This window comes from Hemicordylus capensis, chromosome 14, assembly GCF_027244095.1.
Source record: "Hemicordylus capensis ecotype Gifberg chromosome 14, rHemCap1.1.pri, whole genome shotgun sequence".
In the NCBI taxonomy this organism is placed as follows: domain Eukaryota; kingdom Metazoa; phylum Chordata; class Lepidosauria; order Squamata; family Cordylidae; genus Hemicordylus; species Hemicordylus capensis.
The window spans coordinates 12,155,959-12,173,062 of NC_069670.1; the positions used below are offsets into that span (position 1 = coordinate 12,155,959).

The window sequence follows — 17,104 nt, forward strand, 5'->3', positions numbered from 1 at the left end:
TCTCGTGGCTGCTCAGGGTCAGGCTGTCTCCGTGGCCACCCCGAGGCTTGGGAATATGCTCCTCGCCAAAATAAGAGCCTCCCATCTCCGGCAGCTTTTAAAACGGCTGTGAAGATGCATTTATTCAGCCCAGGCTTTTAATGAGAGTGTGCCATTGTTTTTAAATTGTTTTAATCTGTGGTGTCTTATAATAAACTGCCCGGTGATGTGAGTTTGGGGTGGTATAGAAATATGCTAAACACATAAATAAATCGGATCAAAGGCCTGTCTGGTCCAGCAGCCGGTTTCCAAGAGTGCCCCCCCCCAGATACCCCCAGGGAGCCCACCCAGAGGAGAAGGAGGCCACAGCCTTTCCGTGGCCCTTGCCCGGAGCATCTAGTGCTGAGACATAGCCTGCCATGGCTGTTAATATAGACCTATCCACTGTGGATTCCCATCCATGTGCCTTGTGGGGGAAGGTCAGAGGTGATGGATGAGCAGCTTCCTTACTTCTAGAAAAGTTTGCCTGCCGTTACTGATCTTACTGAAGGACCCAGGGACTTGGTTTGAAAAGCACTGGCTGAATCCATCAATACATCAGTAAAAGGCCAGGTGCTTAGTCACCTCTGGTGAGTAGGGAATTGACTCCAGGCGACCAAGGCGTGCAGAAATCAACTCCACATTCTGCAAGCCGTGAGCCCCAAAAGGCTCATTTCGGACCCTCAACCCAAGTCGGGGCCACTTTACGTTCCCAGGAACGGCTAAGCATTTCTTGCTTCATCTCCTCCCAATAGCCATGCCGCCTGAGGTGTCAGAGGACGCCAACGGAAAGACTTTCACTGTGACCAGCCGCATCGAGATTCTCGTTCAGAAAGAGGACAACAATGCGGAGGTCACCTGCACAGTCGATCATGCTTCCCTGCAGAACTCGGACAAATCCACCTCCCAGAAGATAGAAGTCTTCTGTACGTGACTACAAGTGCTATCTTGTGGGGAGGCAGGGGGGAAATCATGCGGATGTGGTTTAGGTTTTCCTAATGTTGCCGGAACCCAGGGAAAGACCTGTAGCTTAGTGGTAGAACCCCTAATTAGTGCATATAGAGGATTCAGGGGTTCAACCCCCGCCCTCTCCAGGGACGACTAGGAAATACTCATGCCTGAAACCCTGAAGAGCTTCTGCCAGTCAGTGTGGAAAACTCCTGGGGTGGGGAGCAGAATTTCTGCCTGAAATTCCAGAGAACCACTGCCTTGCGTCTGAAGCCCTGTCTGGCTTTGACAGCACCCCTCTCTCAGGACCCAGTGGACCCAGTTGGCTACCCTAGGACTCAAACTCTTCGGGTGTGGGGTGCAGTTGAAACATGCGTCGATGCAAATGTATCCACGTCCCATGACCCAGCACTGGCCACCCAGAGAGGTCTGTAGGCACTCTGCCATGGAAGAGGGCGTGGGTGTGGCTTACCATAATCGGCCAAGTTGTATTTCTGGATGGCAGTCCCTATGATATTGGTGGCGTAGCAAACGTAGACGAATCTGGCCAATTCCGGGTCACGGAACATTGACTGTCAGGAGTTATGGCCCTTATTGCGATTGCAAGCCTGTTGGTGTGAGCGTGTCTTTCCGCGTTTTTAGATAGTACCTCATGCCCGGATGGGTTCAGCATCGATAGTTAAATTATGATAGTGGATAGGGTGATAGCCTGAGTGTTAGTGGAAGGCAGATCCCTGGGTTAATCATGGTCGGTCCTGAGTGGTGGTTATGGCATTTCTCTCTCTCTCTTTCTCTCTCAATCCCCAGATAGCCCGACGGTTTCGATTGAGCCTCATCCTGAGTACCCACAAGAGGGGGAGCACCTTGAGCTTCACTGCGATGGACAAGGCAACCCCATGTAAGGTTTTCTCCGCCCCCGCAGAGCTCGCAAACACCCAATCAGGTCATCTACGAATGATTTAGCACCAGGTTCCCCACAAACGTGCAGTGCACTGCGGTCAGGGTTGTGGATGTTGCCAGAAAACCTCTCCTGCCAACATTCACCATGGAGCATGTGCTTCTGGGTCTCTCTCGCTCCCCAGTGGATTGGATTTTCTATGATCCCCAAGATGTCCACATATCTCATACATTTGTGTTAAAAAAAATCACCAAATAACAAACCCATAATGTTTGTTCTGCTTGTTTATCGACTAAGGAAAGGTAATGTGTGTCGTCAAGTCAGTGTCAATTTCTGACACCCACAAAGCCCTGTGGGTTTTTTTTGGTAGAATACAAGAGGGGTTGACCATGGCCTCCTCCCGCATAGTATGAGATGATGCCTTTCAGCATCTTCCCGTATCGCTGCTGCCCAATATAGTACCAGCGGGGATTCGAACCGGCAACCTTCTGCTTGTTAGTCAAGGATTTCCCTGCGGTGCCATTAGGTGGCTATATGCAACTAAATCATTTTCTCCATACTTGGCTGAGTAAACTGCTTTGAGAACTCCTGTGCTGAAAAGTGGTATATAAATATTTTAACACCACCACCAAATAGTAATTGGTTTGGTCTTTTAGCTGGTCTAATGCTTTAAAATTCTATTTATGTTGGGTCTGTTTTATTAAAGTTGTGAGCTGTCCCGAGCAGTAATGTCCTGGAGGGAAGAAGCATAAATCTTTCGAAATAAATTAAAAAATGGACTCTCTTCCGCCCGTCCTCAGGCCCCAAGAATTCACGTGGGAGAAAGAGGGTGCCGAGGTCACCCGCTTGGAAGCCCAAGAAAATGTCCTTATTTTTCCCACCCTGAACAAGAGCGACAGCGGCATCTACGTTTGCTACGCCACCAATATCATGGGGACTGCCATCCAGAAATACAACCTGGCTGTTAATGGTAAGCCACACCCACGCCCTGTTCCATGGCAGAGTGCCTATAGACCTCTATAGGTTGCCCAGAGGCTGTGTTGAATCTAAATACATCCCTGTCCAACAACCCTCTCTAATAACCCCTAGATGCCACCTCCTGGGCTTATGATGTCAAGCGTTGGATAATTTTGCTCTTACTTCACTTGATTACCACTCTTCCTCTTCCTTCCCGCCGGTAACCTTTCAGTGCCCAATCTTGCCTGTCTCACTATGCAGATATATATATATTTTTGGCTAACAACCCGTCGCAAAAAGGCTCCACCTTTTGGCACAGCTAATTTGCGCTCTTGACCGGCCTGCCGACAAATTCCTTCTAACGGACTCAACAGCCCATTGCGTTCTGATAGGAAGGTCTTGATGCACTCCAGATCTTTAATGATGACCCCAAAGCATCTCTCATATTTTGAGTCAGTCATGTTCATAGCCTCACATTGATCGCTGGAGAGCCAGCGTGGTGTAGTGGCTAGAGTGCTGGACTTGGACCGGGGAGACCTGAGTTCAAATCCTCATTCAGCCATGAGACTAGCTGGGTGACTCTGGGCCAGTCACTTCTCTCTCAGCTGAACCTACTTCACAGGGTTGTTGTGAAAGAGAAACTCAAGTATGTAGGACACCGCTCTGGGCTTCTTGGAGGAAGAGCGGGATACAAATGTAATAATAATAATAATAATAATCGGGCAAACGGGGTGTGCATTTCCGTTAACTATTTCTGTATCAGGTCTTTCAAAAGTGTCCCTCGAGGCTTGGGTTCTCTCCTTTCGGCATCTGTTCCCTGGAGATGCTGCCAGGGCTTGAACCTGGGACCTCCTGCATGCCAAGCAGATACTCCACCCCTGAGCTGTGGCCCAATCCCTAAACAGTAGGGTAGATGGGTCTCCCATCCAGGCACTGGCCACATCAAAGACCTGCTTAGCTTCAGCAGGGTAGTGGTATTGTGTGCCCTTAAACCAAGAGGGGGCTGCCCCAGAACATGGTCTAACTCCTGATGATGGTTGTTGTTTTTTTCAAATCAGTGGACCAGTCCAAATGGGCGTAAAGATTCCATTTCCTCTCCCATACCCTCCGCCCCGGAGGTGAAGAACTGGGTGTTAGAAGAAGAGCCCTGTTTGGGCTTCAAGCTTATCAACTAAACTAGGAGGGGGGAAACCCCTTCTGAGGAAGGCCAAATTAAGGACAAGGCCTGATGTGAACGATCCGGAGGGGTGGTGTGTGGAGTGCATGGAGAATTTCTGCTTGCCTGGTTAGTTCTTCGCTTGAATTTGATTCTCCCTGCACGCACCTCTGGAGGGCGCTGCTCTCAAGTGCTGCCAGTGCATTAACCTGGCCTTTAACCTTTGCTGCTGGTGCATGGTAGAGACCACTCCCCGCCCCTTCTCTCTCTCTCTCTCTCTCTCTTGCTCGCTCTCTCTCTCGCTCTGGACAGATGCTAGCCGAGTGACGCACAATAGAAGCACGTACCATGCCATCATTGGGGGAGTGGTCGCCGTCGTTGTCTTCCTTCTCCTCATCCTCCTGATTTTCCTGGGGCACTATTTGATCCGGCACAAAGGTAGATTCTGTGCAAAGATGTGCACATGTGTCTCTGTCTTGTTCCCTCTTCGTCCTGACTGCCCCCTGGACACCAAAGTTATGACGCTTCTTCCGCTCTCCAAATTCCTCGGCAAAATCCACCTTTGGGGGGGGAACATCTGCCTTAATCCAAACTTTCTGGTTTGGTTGCTACTGGAACCCAGTGCTTCACAGAACCTTATTCTTATCAGAACCTGAACCTGAACCTGAACCACCAAAATTGGTCCCCAGGCTCATGGCTCCATTCAGAGGCCGTGAAAATGAGAGCGTTGTGGTGATCTTCAGGGGTGGGGGTGATTTCCAAGAGCAAGGGTCGAACTCATTCCCGCTCCTCTGAGGTGGCAACTGCCATGTTGCACCAAGGATGCCCCCTGGAGTGGTGATGCATTATGATGCCGATGATGTTGCAAAGGCAAGTCGGAGTGAGAGCAGTTCTTGCTGCCCTCCCTCAGAACAGGCTTTTCCCCTCACCAATTTTACCTGAAAAGGAATTAGCTTTGCAGGGTGGGGGACATATTTTTAATGAAAGATGCCCATCCTGTTTTGGCTGAGCCATTCTAGGTTCTCATTGGCTCCCAGCGAATTATATGGAACAAAGTAAATGGGGGGAAACAGGGTTAGGATGTGGAAGAACAGATCAAAGCCTGTTCTGTAACCCTCTAGCCTCAGAGCTGGGTGGGAGTGTGTGAAAAGGGGATGAGGAAAGAGAAGTAGGGTGCAAGGTTGGGGAAAGGAATGGAGCTTTCCATCCCAACTATCCTACTTGACAGGCTGTTGAAGTATGACTCTGCCTTACATCGAATACTGCTCCAGCGTCATCTTCTCGCACTGGCAGCATCTCTCTAGGAGTTCAGGCAGGGATCTTCTCAGCAGAGATCCCACAATTGGGACTTTTCACTGCTCTGCCACTGAGTTGTGTCCCCTTCCCTTTAGCTCATTGCCCAACAGGCTCCCATCATCTGCAGTGGATGATGGGAGTTGTAGTCCAACAGCCAGAGAGCCTCCAGTTGGCTATTTCTGATAGCGTTGCGGAAACCGTATTCCCAGCATTCCTGCCCTCCAGGTGTCATCTTGCCTCTCCCTCCCTCTTCCCTCCCTGCACAGGGACCTACCTGACCCACGAGGCCAAAGGCTCAGACGACGCCCCGGATGCGGACACGGCGATCATCAACGCGGAGGGAGGGCAGACCGGCGGCGACGACAAGAAGGAGTATTTCATCTAAGCGGGGGTGGGTGGGGCGCGCAGCAGGGCAGCAGGGGGGAAGTGGCGGATCGGAACCCAGCCTCAACTGAACGACAACGGAACCCACCCAACCAACACGTCCGTGGAATTTCTCTCGCGCCCAGGAAGGACAGGAAAGCGGGGACCTGGGATCGGCGATGGACAGAGGAGGAGGGAGAGAGGTCGAGAGAGAGGTCGAGATCAGCTTGGCTCGCGATGCTTCTTTGAACTTGTATAAAACATTCTTACTAAACAGAACAACCAACCAACCACCTGAACATTCGGGGGAACCCCTCGATGCCCCTGTTCCTGCTTGCTTGTACCTACATATCTACGGCCTGCCAATTTCGCACTGAACAGAGTTGGAGAGCGAATGATCCTCCCTCCTTCCCTCCCTCCCTCCCTCCTTCCCCCTTTCGCCCGGTTCCCTTTTGAGGTTCTCTTTTTTCTTTTTTAATGGCGTGCTCTGTTTTGGACTCCTTTCCTTTCTCAATCTCTGTTCTTGTTCCCTTCTGTTTAGAATGTCTTGATGCAAGACGGCTGTGTTGGGGTTAGGGTAGGTGTACGTCGGCTTTCCTTTTTTTTGAGTTGTTTTGACTTTGGGCTTTTTTTGGAAGGATGAAACCAGCTTGCATGGAGAGAAGGAGTAAGGGGCCACCCAAGGCTGAGAGACAAGCTCCCCTCCGCCTGGCTGGAACCACTTAAATTCGCCCCCGGCTGTGGCTGCAGAAGGATCGGAGAGTGCCGATTAGGTGATGGAGGGAACCAGGGAGTTCTTCTACAGCTTGGGAACCAAGCAGGAAGGTGACGGTTTGGGAAGAGGATCCTGTGTCCGTCACAGCTGACTAAATTTGGGTGGCACCACCAGTGCCGACCCTGAAATCGTGGGGGGGGGATCTCAAAAATGGGGAGAAAATTTCCCCTTGGGTTCCTTCTGGCTTTCTTTCGGGGTTCCATCCAAATTCAAGACGTTGTGGCAGCAGCGGGTCTTTAGAGGGTACCCCAGAAGCCAGCCTGGGGCCGTCCTCTCGGCTTGACGTATCTGGGTCCGGTCAGTGCGGATCGGAGGTGCTGAAGGGGCCAAGAGCTTGCTGGTTTTATCCTTCGAGACCGTTGTGTTCCTCCAGTTGAGTCTCTTTGTCTGAGCGGAGAATGTTGTTGTGCGGTACGTGTGCCAAGGGGCGCCAGCTGGCCACCTCCAGTCCCTACCCAAACCCACGGCCAGAAGGATTGGTTCACTGATCCCTCCCCCCCCCCCCGGTGCTTCCTTATCAGGAGGACAGGAGTCCCACATGCTTCGGGGACGGTGGTGGTCAGAGAGGTGCCCCATCCCTGAGGATGTCTCTGCATTGGAAGCTACAGTGTCTCAGTGCAAAAGCGTATCTACCCTCTTGCGTCTTCCTTGGGCTAGAGGAGAAGTGAGGCCTTCCAAGGGTGCCAGGTGGAGGTTTTCTGTGAGGACAGGGTTCTGTGTCGGCCCATAGTGCCTCCCTCCTGAGCAAGCAGGGTTCCTGGATGGGATGCCCACTCCCCCAAATCCACACTGTGTGCTGCTAACTTGATCAACCCTGGGTCCCCATCTCCCTTCATCCTCAGCTCCAGTGGCCAGTTGGGGACCTCTGGGCTAGACCCCTCCCCACGTAATGGAAGTAGAGCGTTGCTAGTGTGCTTCCCCGGATCCAGCGGAAAGTGCGGTTCCCCCCACCCATCATGCGGACGCCCACAGCTTGTGTCTGTGGCTAGCAGTTCTGATGACCTGTTTGCCACCCCCCCGATGGGATCCCAGCAAGGAAAGGTTCGTCCCGGGACGCAGTTGGACAGGGTGGTGTGAAGGGATTCCAAACCTCAATTCAGTTGCCCGCATGGCCCAGTCTCAAGGTCGTTCTGCAATGTCTTGCCATTTTCTTAACGAGAGCAATCATCTTCTTCGTCTGATTCTTCCTGTTCTTATTATGCTTATCCCACTTGCCCTTTTATCACAAAATCTTCCTTTTTTTGAAGCTTGAAAATCTACTGCTATGATTCCCCCGCCCCCCGCCGGCCCTCCTTAAAAATCCTCCATTGGGGCCAGAAATTGGGTGGATTTTTGAAATGACTTAAAAGCAGAGGAGGGCGTGCTAGAAGGCGAGAATTGGCCATTTCGGGTTTGAAGGCATCTGCAGGATGGGTGGGAGAAGCATTTTGACTTAGTTCGGGGAGTTTACATTGATCTATAATGATTTTTCAGAAGCGGTTGGAATAAGGTGTGCCCTGGTGCGGGCTTCCTAGCTTGGCTGCTCCGTGGCCATACATTTGCCATGTTCCAAGTCCAAATGCAGCGCAAGATTGTGATCATCCAGCTTTTTCATAAGACCACGTAGCAGTTAATGTTGGTTTGCAAAGACAGCTTGGCTAGGGACTAGTGCCTCTGAGCATACACAGAGCACCCCCCTTCTCTCATTACAGGCTTGTCAGAGCCAGCCCTGACCAGTATTGAGCCCCTGAAACTGTGATCATTTTCTTTTGTGTGTGTCCTTCCAGAAGTTGGTTTGGGTTTTGTAAAAGAGGGTGTGGCATGGAGAAAAGGGATGGCAAGGGATGTTTTCTCCCTCTCTCGTGCACCTTGGAGCGACAGATTCTGGAGAGGCAAAAAAGAGTGCTTCTTCATCGTTAGCCTATGAAACTCACTACCACAAGGTTTGGGGTTGGCCAGTGGCTTGGATGGCTTTAAAAGAGGATTCGTAGTTCAGGGAGGAGTCTCTGTCTATTGAAGGCTATTACTGCTACTACTATTATGAACATTACCCATAAAAGCTAAGTGGAATCATCCGGTTCAGAGGTACTCTACCTCTGAATAGTGGGTTATTGGAAGGCAACTGTGGGGGAGGGCTTGTTGCTCTCAAGTGATGTTTTGTGGAAGCAACCATTGGAAACAGGGTGCAGCATGGACCTGTGGTCTCATCTGGCAGAGTTCACATGACTGTTGGTATTCTGAAGTGGTAACCTTTTCGCTTCAATTGTGCTATCTTTGAGGACTCATCAGGCCCTGATCTAGGGGTCCTAGGGTACTTTGGCCTAGGGGACTCCCCTTGACAGCCATCGGAGAGAAGGCATAGCCAGTCAGGGATCCCTGGGCACTGTGACCCTTTGCAGCCAAAGCAGAGCGTTGGAGAGAAGGCATAGCCAATCAGGAACCGAAGCGAGCAGGACAACCAACCTGAATTTCCCCCGTGAGAGCCGAGATAAAAGAGCTGGCCTTTGACTTGCCGGTCCCTGAGATCTGCGCCCCAACCCAGTTAACTTCTGAATGGGCCTGTGCCCCGTGAACTGAAGATGATCACTCAGCTGATTCACCCGGATCAGACTGAAGCTCAGCCTATGCATTTCTGTATCTCTTTGGCTTGCCCTGCAAGCCAAGCATGCCTGCAAGAATCCTCCTGTGCCATTTGGCCCCATCACCAGATAATTTAGAGCTATACTGCCCCTCAACATCGAAGCTCTACTTAGCTCTTGCAGTGAATAGCCGTTGATAGACTGATCTCCTCTTGTTCTTTAACACACACACACCCGAACAAGGGCTGTGTATTATTATTTCTCTATGCATTCGGGTTGATAACCCGGTCGCAGTCGTGAGTCACGCATGTGAGAAAATTCACCGGCCCCTAACCTGTGGGAGAGAGACCAGCCCTGCCCTTCTCTGTGTGTGTGCACGCGCATGCACACGCGGCGGGAACGACACATAGGCACCAACAAGGAATTTGCCGGGTGTGTCTTAAGTGATGGGGCCTCTCATGTTGTACTAATTAGAGGTGATATCTTCAGCTCAGCAGGGTGAACGACAGCTTTAAAGCCCTTGTTTCTTCCAGCACAATACAATTAGGTGTCTTTTGAAGCTTTTCCTGCCAACTTGCATGTTAACAAAACCTTTCAGGGTTTTTTTTTTTTGGTTTGTTTCTTGCAGTCTGGTGGAAAGCAATCGCCTCCTCTGAAATGACGGGGAAGCGGTGGTTTCTCCTTTAACCTGTCCCTACCTTTGGCCTGGGTGAGCCTTGCTGATCCTGTCCTCACACCAAGTAAAGCTGGGATATTGAGACTGAGCCCGGAGGCTTTGACATCCGCCCACATCCCATTGGGCTTGGAATTAGTGTCCTTGTTTCTAAAGGTCTGACCTGGCCAAGTTGGTGAGCTTAGGAGGCTACCTAGGACAGCAGTTTGGAATAGGTGGCAAATGGCTTCTTCTAAACTCAGCTGGAAAACATTTATTAAGAGAGTTCAGATCAAACTGAGCAGCTAGATATCCTTTAGCATATCTAAGTATCACCCTGATACTTTTTCTCTCTCTCTCTCATCTGATATTGTTTGGCTTCTCTTGCAGGAGAAACCTTAGTTTTTAACTTCACTTTTATCCAAATTTTTGGTACAAAACCTGTTTTGTTTATGCCTATAATTTAAGACTTCTTCTGTTTCTTTAAAAAACAAAATGATGAAGTGACCCAGTTAGGAAAACCTGGAGAAAGAGTTCCTATTGTACCAAACGTTCTCTAGCCACACCTCCCATAAGGACTAGCAACTTGTTACTTCAGTCATATAATTTCTGTGGCAAAGAGCCATTTGGAACTTTATTTATTTTATTGTTAAATTTGTATACCGCCTTTCATTAAAACAATCTCAAGGCGGTTCTTCTTCTCTTCCCCTCACCCCAAGAAATAGACTCCAGTTTTGTCCTCAAGGCAATGGCTATGTTAGTGGATTACAGTTAACAAATCCCAGTCTGAATACTGTAGGGGATAAAATCCACTCTCAGCATAGTTTGATCACTCTCCAAACACCCTTATTAGCTGGAAGGAAGGGGAAAAGCCAGTTGGTTGAATTTCTGCAGATACTGCAAACAAGAGGACAACAAAGACTTAATTTAGAACGAAGCACTCTAATCCAGGACAAAATTCTGTATTAAATATGCAAGAATATTTATTCAAATAATTTAAAACACCAGGCATCGTAAAATGAAGTAGAATTTCGCCAAATAAACCAAGGCAAAAGAATGTTTTATAAAGACATACAAAATGAAGTATCCAATATTTAATCTACAAAATAAGTACCATGAGACATGAAGATTGCTTATATCTTATTGCTTATATATATGCAGGAAAGAAAACAGTTCAAATCTAAAGTGCAAGTGGACAGTTAGGGGTAAATTAATGGCCCAATGTGTTTTGACCTCTCATGGTTTTCATCGGTGGTCCATTCAATGCATTAACCAACTGCTGCTTCCTCCATTTGCCTGGGTTTGCCTCAATCGTCACTCTTTCCAACTTCTTTTCATTATACCAACGAATCTTCCTTTCCATTGTATTCAATTCCAAAATGGTACGGAGGTTCTCTCCACTGCAATGACCATTTTCGTCCAGGTCTCTTAGACTTAACCTAGCCCAGCCCACAACCAACTTTATTTTTCTTTCTCTTATTCATGTATTGCCTTTCTATCCTGCCCCCCGCCCTTCCTCAAGGACCCGGGGTGCCATATTTGTTCCCCCTTTCTCATCTTCACAACAACCCTGTGAGGTTGTCAGCCTTCATTAACAGGTTTGTGGAAGAAATGGCCCTCTTTGGGAAGTCAGGTCCTATTAAAATATATGATCCCTACCAGAAGGAAGGACAGAGCAATATTGTCTCTGTTTTGACATATCATTCAAACCTCGGGATGGGATCGTTCCTTTGAGACAAGCCGTAAATTGCAGCCCCACAAAGATTTATGGAGCGTTTTATCCGTTGAGCGTGGAGAGATTCGAGTCATGGGTATTTTGGGGGGCTGTCAACCAATAACTTTCCGAAACGACATGGGCATCAGCTGTAGAGGGAGAGAATGCATTCACTGGGCACTAAGATGAATTTGCTCCTCCAAGGTTTTATCTCCAAGAATACCCTCTGAATATTCCCTGCGTCCCAGATACCTGGCCATGTCTGAAATATCCGATCTATTGGTCTTATTCAATTCCCAGCATGCCATCTGTTGTGCTTAAAGCCCAAGATTCCACTCTGATGCAGATGAAGGCTATGCAAATCAGGGGTGACTCAGAAATCCATGAATGGCATAGGACAATGCAATCTCAGATATAGCGAAGGAGGAGGGTCAAAAACCTGCCCCTCACCTCAGATGCCGGGTGTCGCTGCCCAGAGGCACCTCTCTTTTAACTACAAATTAATGGCTGCCAAGAATGTGTGGCGTTTGAGGACCAAAGTTAGGGTGAAACAACCTGCTTACCCACTCCGTAATAGTGGGAGTCTCGAATGACATTTTCGCACAGTGGCTGAAGTGTCTGTGTACTCAGGGACATTTTGCAACCCTCCCCAGGGACCTTTGCAAGCGACAGAGAAACTCCACCCGTCATAACAGGAGGCATTTTGCTAGCATGCATTTGATGGTGTTGGCATATTTGCTGTGTGTGGCATTGAGTGCAAAGGCCTTTGGGGTCTCCAGTTCTCCAGGACTGGCCTAGCGTCTCCAGGAATCGGTCTCCATCTCCAGGTGACACTTGAAAACCAGCCTGGAGATCTCCATGGCTTGGTGCTGTGAAAAATATCGGAAGGCAAAATATTGGAGGAACGAACATCTCCAGAAATCGCTTCAGTCAGAGTTGGCAACCCTGGTGGTGTTTTGGCCTTGGTGACAGAGTAGATTTTGTATTGCATTGAAACAATCAAGAGATGCCAACAATGTTCATGGCCTCTCTTGTAAGGCTAAATGTTCAGAAAGCAAAACATTTTATGTAGGTATGTGTGAGGCGTGGGCAGGGTCAGTATCACACCCAAAGGCAGCTGGCAATCAGAGCAGAGCTGACCGTGGTGCTGAAATCCAGTAACCCAGCATTGATTCATGCTGTCCTTGGCAAATCTTATGCCCTACAAGCTCCTACCTAGAACAGGGCACCTACCACGTTCAAATTCTGATTCCATATGTGAACTCCCACAGAACTTGAGTAGCAAAATGGGAATGCTTACTGCATTTTGGATGTTCACAGATTTCTGTCTCTGCTTGGCTTTCTCCGCTCCCCTGGAGTCAGGAAAGAGACCATGCCACACATCTGTCACCAGCACTCATTGGATACTGGACTCCTGCAGGAATCTCCACATTATTTCCACATTTTCACTTGGGTAGGGACTCTTGAACTTGTACACAGTGGGTCCCTATGATCTGGTGGCATCTCCTTCAGCTTAGAAGGATTTGGGAGGAATTGGTGTCAACGTTTGCTGCAGATCACACTCTAATTCCCCAACATATTTTCTTGCACGCTGATTCCATGGTAGCTCTTACTTTCAAGCCAGCCTCCTGAGGTTAAGTCTCTGAGCTGTATCTTGACTCTAGTTTGCATGGATTTCAAAGCCTCTGCATCACTACAAAAGACGGATGAACCATTTCCTCTCCATCCTGCCACCATCCCTTATCCAGATAGCCCCCCTTCTATCACTCAAGTCCAGATAGTCAATTCTTCTGGGTAATTCAAGAAGCTAGTCCATAAGGAGTGCAATCAGCTCTGTGGTAAGAGTCAATGTTCTATTAAACATCCCTAAGCTCTAAGAAGGTTAGTATCCATTGACTTAAGTCTGGCACAGGAAACCAGTGCAGGATAAGCTTTTGCAGGATAAATGAGTACAGGGTACAGCAGATGGAGAAAAGCCTTCAACAAAGGTGTGTGTGTGAGAGAGAGAGAGAGAGAGAGAGAGAGAGAAGCTCACGCAGTGGTTTTTGGTATGAGAATTAAGCAATATTTTCAAGAGCATTAGGAAGGCACACTCCAAATTATTTCATTCCTGTGCATTTCAGGATTTAGAGGGGCCTTAATAATCTCCCTAAAATTCTGTGTCATTTTTTTGTTTTTCATGGCAGCAACCACTTTTTATGCTGCATTCCAGGGCACTTGAACACAAAAACACACACACACAGCAGAACGTAGCAGCCATTGGGAGATAGCAGCATAATGGTACACTGCTGACTCAGTTGGTGGCAAAAGCAACATGTCAAAGGAAGATCTTTTTAAAGAGCAAGAAAACCTGATGGGTGCAAAGGGGGTCCTGGAAAATGAGCCCCAATTCGACCCATCCCTTGCCCAACCTATTCATTTTGAAATGAACGAGAACCTACCTCAATGGGCCCCAATTCCCATCCAAAACAGACTGCATTCCTCTAATGTGTGTGTGCAAGAGGATCTCTTTTCACTGAGGACACCCTAGACAGTATTCACTCTGTTGTGTCTAGTGAGCTTTTCCTTTGGATGGAGGCATTTATTTTATGGCTTGCAATGCTGATTCTGTTTGTGTGTATATATTCCTCCCCCGACCCCATGCACTGAGTTCCACTGCCGTTTCTGAGCCGGGGAGATGTTCAGGCCAGGAGCTGAGATGCAAGCCTCTGGTTCTAAAACTCTGCAGAGGGTAGGGGGGAGAAGTGAGGGGAATCGGAGCTGGTGACACTCCAGTGGAGCGAGGCTTCTGTTTCACGGATAACAACCCCAATCGTAAAGGACGATGGAGCCTGTGAAGCAACAGCAGGGGTCGAGAAAAACGCTTAGGTTGGGGAACTGGCCCTTGCCAAGTTCTTGCTGAGTTGTGTTTTTTGTGTGTGTGTGTTTTAATTATTATTATTATTGCTTCTCTTGGGGCTGTTTGCTTAAAGCCCATTGTGTTTTTCTCTGCAAAGTTCCTAGCCTGGATGGACCCAGAGAAAAGCTGTGGAAACACACACACAGAGAAGGGCACATACCAACCCACAGGCCCTGCGGCCAAGAGGCAATTGGCAACAGCCCAACTTGTGGAATTCTCTGCCCACAACCTGGATGGCTTGAAGAGGGGTTTGGATCACTTCATGGAGGAGAGGTCCTTCAATGGCTACTAGTCGGAGGGCTATAGGACACCTCCAGCCTCAGAGGCAGGATGCCTCTGAGTGCCAGTTGTAGGGGAGTAACAGCAGGAGAGAGGGCAAGCCCTCAGCTCCTGCCTGTGGGCTTCTCAGAGGCATCTGGTGGGCCACTGTGTGAAACAGGATGGTGGACTAGATGGGCCTTCTTGGGCCTGATCCAGCAGGGCTGTTCTTCTGTTCTTAAGAACTCTTTTGAGGCATCTTGTTCTGTTTTTGAAGGGCAACCAGATGTTTCTGAGAAACTGACACATACCCATGGCACAAAGGTTATGGCATGGCTTTCTCCCATGACATTCATTTTTGGAAGGTGTAATGTTCTGGTAGGAAGACCAGCACCTCCACCCCTGCAAGCCTAACCATGTACAAAAAAACCCAACCCCAAAGAGGTCTGCCTGACCCCAGGGTATGAGTTGGATTCTCCTACCAACATTCCATTCTTGGAAATCCTGTGAAATTCACGAGTGCTTCCTGAATTGTATCAGTTGAGTAACTTTTTCTGCCTGCTCGCACATGCTCAGGTAGGCTACACACATGCACACTAAGTGGAATGGGTTTGTGTGTATATTTTTCAGTTCCACTTAAACACAAACACACACACACAGCCTGTGCTCCCTCTGGGTCCTATTGCTGCTGCCAGATATGTTGAAGTGGAAGGCAGAAGCAACACCCAAACACGCATGCATTTAGCTCTCGGACTGTAAGGGTGTGCATTATTTTGGACTATGCATTTGCTGGTATCTCCCGTTTGCAATTGACATTTAACTCAGGATGACAGAACACTAAAAGGGTCGCCTCTTATTTAGTGAATGATTTTGCTTAGCTCTGGCATGAATCCCCCCCTAATTCCATGGCCCACTTAGCAGCCACAAAAGGAGGGGTCTTTTGGAAAGATCAGAGTGAAATTTGGGGTAGGGGCAGAACTCATCAGTCCAAAATAGGGACACAGCATTGGGGCAAAGAGGCCATCAAGAAGAACACCATGCTAAGTTAGAAAGTTGAGCTTCTCCTCCAACTTCACCCCAGCCTTGCAAAAATTAACGGGGCTGCCTGCTTTTAGGGGGATGGATGAACCCCCTTAAATCTGGCTGAAAGATCTCTTTTGATCGCTTTTTGCCCTGCTCTCCTTTTGCTTGGCAATCTCTGAGTTAAATGAGTACGTCACTTGGAGGTCATTCAGGAGTTGTGAGGCCACGCTACAGGAATAGTCGTGCACAGCCTCTTACTGTTTTACGAGGGAAATGCCCCTCCTCGTACGGGGTGTGTGTGTGTGAATGAGGAAGGTTTCTGTAGTGCAAGGTCCCCAGAGTGTGGGGGCGAATGTTGGCACGTGCATTATATCTTGGCATACCCTTGCTGAGCAGACATGACTGGCAGTCATTTCTCCATTTGACGGAACCGTAGAGGGACATCTCGTAGGGGGAAACTGGTATAGCCCTGCTCTTGGCAGTATAGCCCCACCCTAGACTCTTTCTCGTGATTCTCCTAGAATGCAGCCCACCGTTAGTATTGGCTTCTCTGTCTGGATCTCCTGCCACGATAATTTGGGAATGCTAGCCCTCAGAGGAAGGTTGAGGACCGGTGAGGATGGATGAGACCAACGGTCCCCTCATTTATTTGCATGTATCTGGATCACACCCTTTGTCTAAGAATCTCAGGAGGAAGGAAAGGGAGGGGGAGTTCTACCCAACTGCACCTAACCTACCATCCTGTCCTTGACCGCTGGCTGCTGGCGCCCCCTACTGGAACAGGCTCTCTATGCTTCCCGGTTGGAGTTGGACACTCCCAATATTTACACGAAAGCCATATGCTATATTTGTACTGAGCTCAAATGGGAAAGGAAACACATTCTTTCACACACACACACACACACACAAACTCTTGTTTTGGGTGGGCAGTGGGGACGAGAGAGGAGGGCAGTTTTGGATGGTCGTGCTGTGTTCTTGTATGTACATAAACTTCAGGGGTGTGTTGGGGTGGGGGAAAGAGAGTTACAACCGTCAATGTTACTTTATAACCTTTCTAAATATCCTGTGCTAATCTCAGAAGATAAACCTATAAATATATCTGGATTATACGTGTTACCCGGCTGGCTTCTTTCTGCTTTCCTGCCTGGAAGGGCAGTGGGAGATCTGGGGTGGCATTGATGGAGACGACAAGACCGTCGTGGAGGCCAGATGGATCCCACCCAGGGATACGATCCAGCAGGATGGTCTCCTCTGAAGCAAAGCTTGAAAGAACAGTGAAGAGATGCAATGTTGGCCAGAAAGTTGCCTTTGGGGGTGCCCTGTGGCTGAAAAAATATAAATGCTGCCTTCTTTCCTACTAATGAACAGGTGTGCAGTTGGGAAGGCCGTACTCAGGGGCAGAGCGCGAACTTTGCAAGCAGAAGGTTGCGGGCTCGATCCCTGGCAGCATCTCCAAGTTGGGCATGGAAAGCCCCCTGCCCTGCAACCTTGGAGAGCTGCTGCCAGTCAGTGTAGGTAACACGGAGCTAGATAGGCCAAGGGCCTGATGGAGTATAAGGCAGCATCCTATGTTGGGGGTAGGACCATCG

General features: G+C 48.9%; 1 protein-coding gene across 5 annotated transcripts in view; it reads left to right on the forward strand.

The window, feature by feature from the left end:
* The window catches only part of CADM3 (cell adhesion molecule 3), a 144,093-nt gene that overhangs the window by 123,743 nt on the left and 3,246 nt on the right, over nt 1-17,104 (forward strand). For 2 of the 5 annotated variants that reach the window (XM_053277260.1, XM_053277259.1), the window contains 5 exons: nt 774-944; nt 1,774-1,864; nt 2,665-2,834; nt 4,290-4,415; nt 5,540-16,631. In XM_053277260.1, the coding sequence (XP_053133235.1) occupies nt 774-944; nt 1,774-1,864; nt 2,665-2,834; nt 4,290-4,415; nt 5,540-5,658 (677 nt within the window). In that variant the 3' untranslated portion in view covers nt 5,659-16,631. Of the gene's footprint in view, nt 1-773; nt 945-1,773; nt 1,865-2,664; nt 2,835-2,953; nt 4,268-4,289; nt 4,416-5,539; nt 16,632-17,104 lie in introns of those variants that run through there. The other 3 variants (XR_008312120.1, XM_053277261.1, XM_053277262.1) reach the window with 3 other exon arrangements.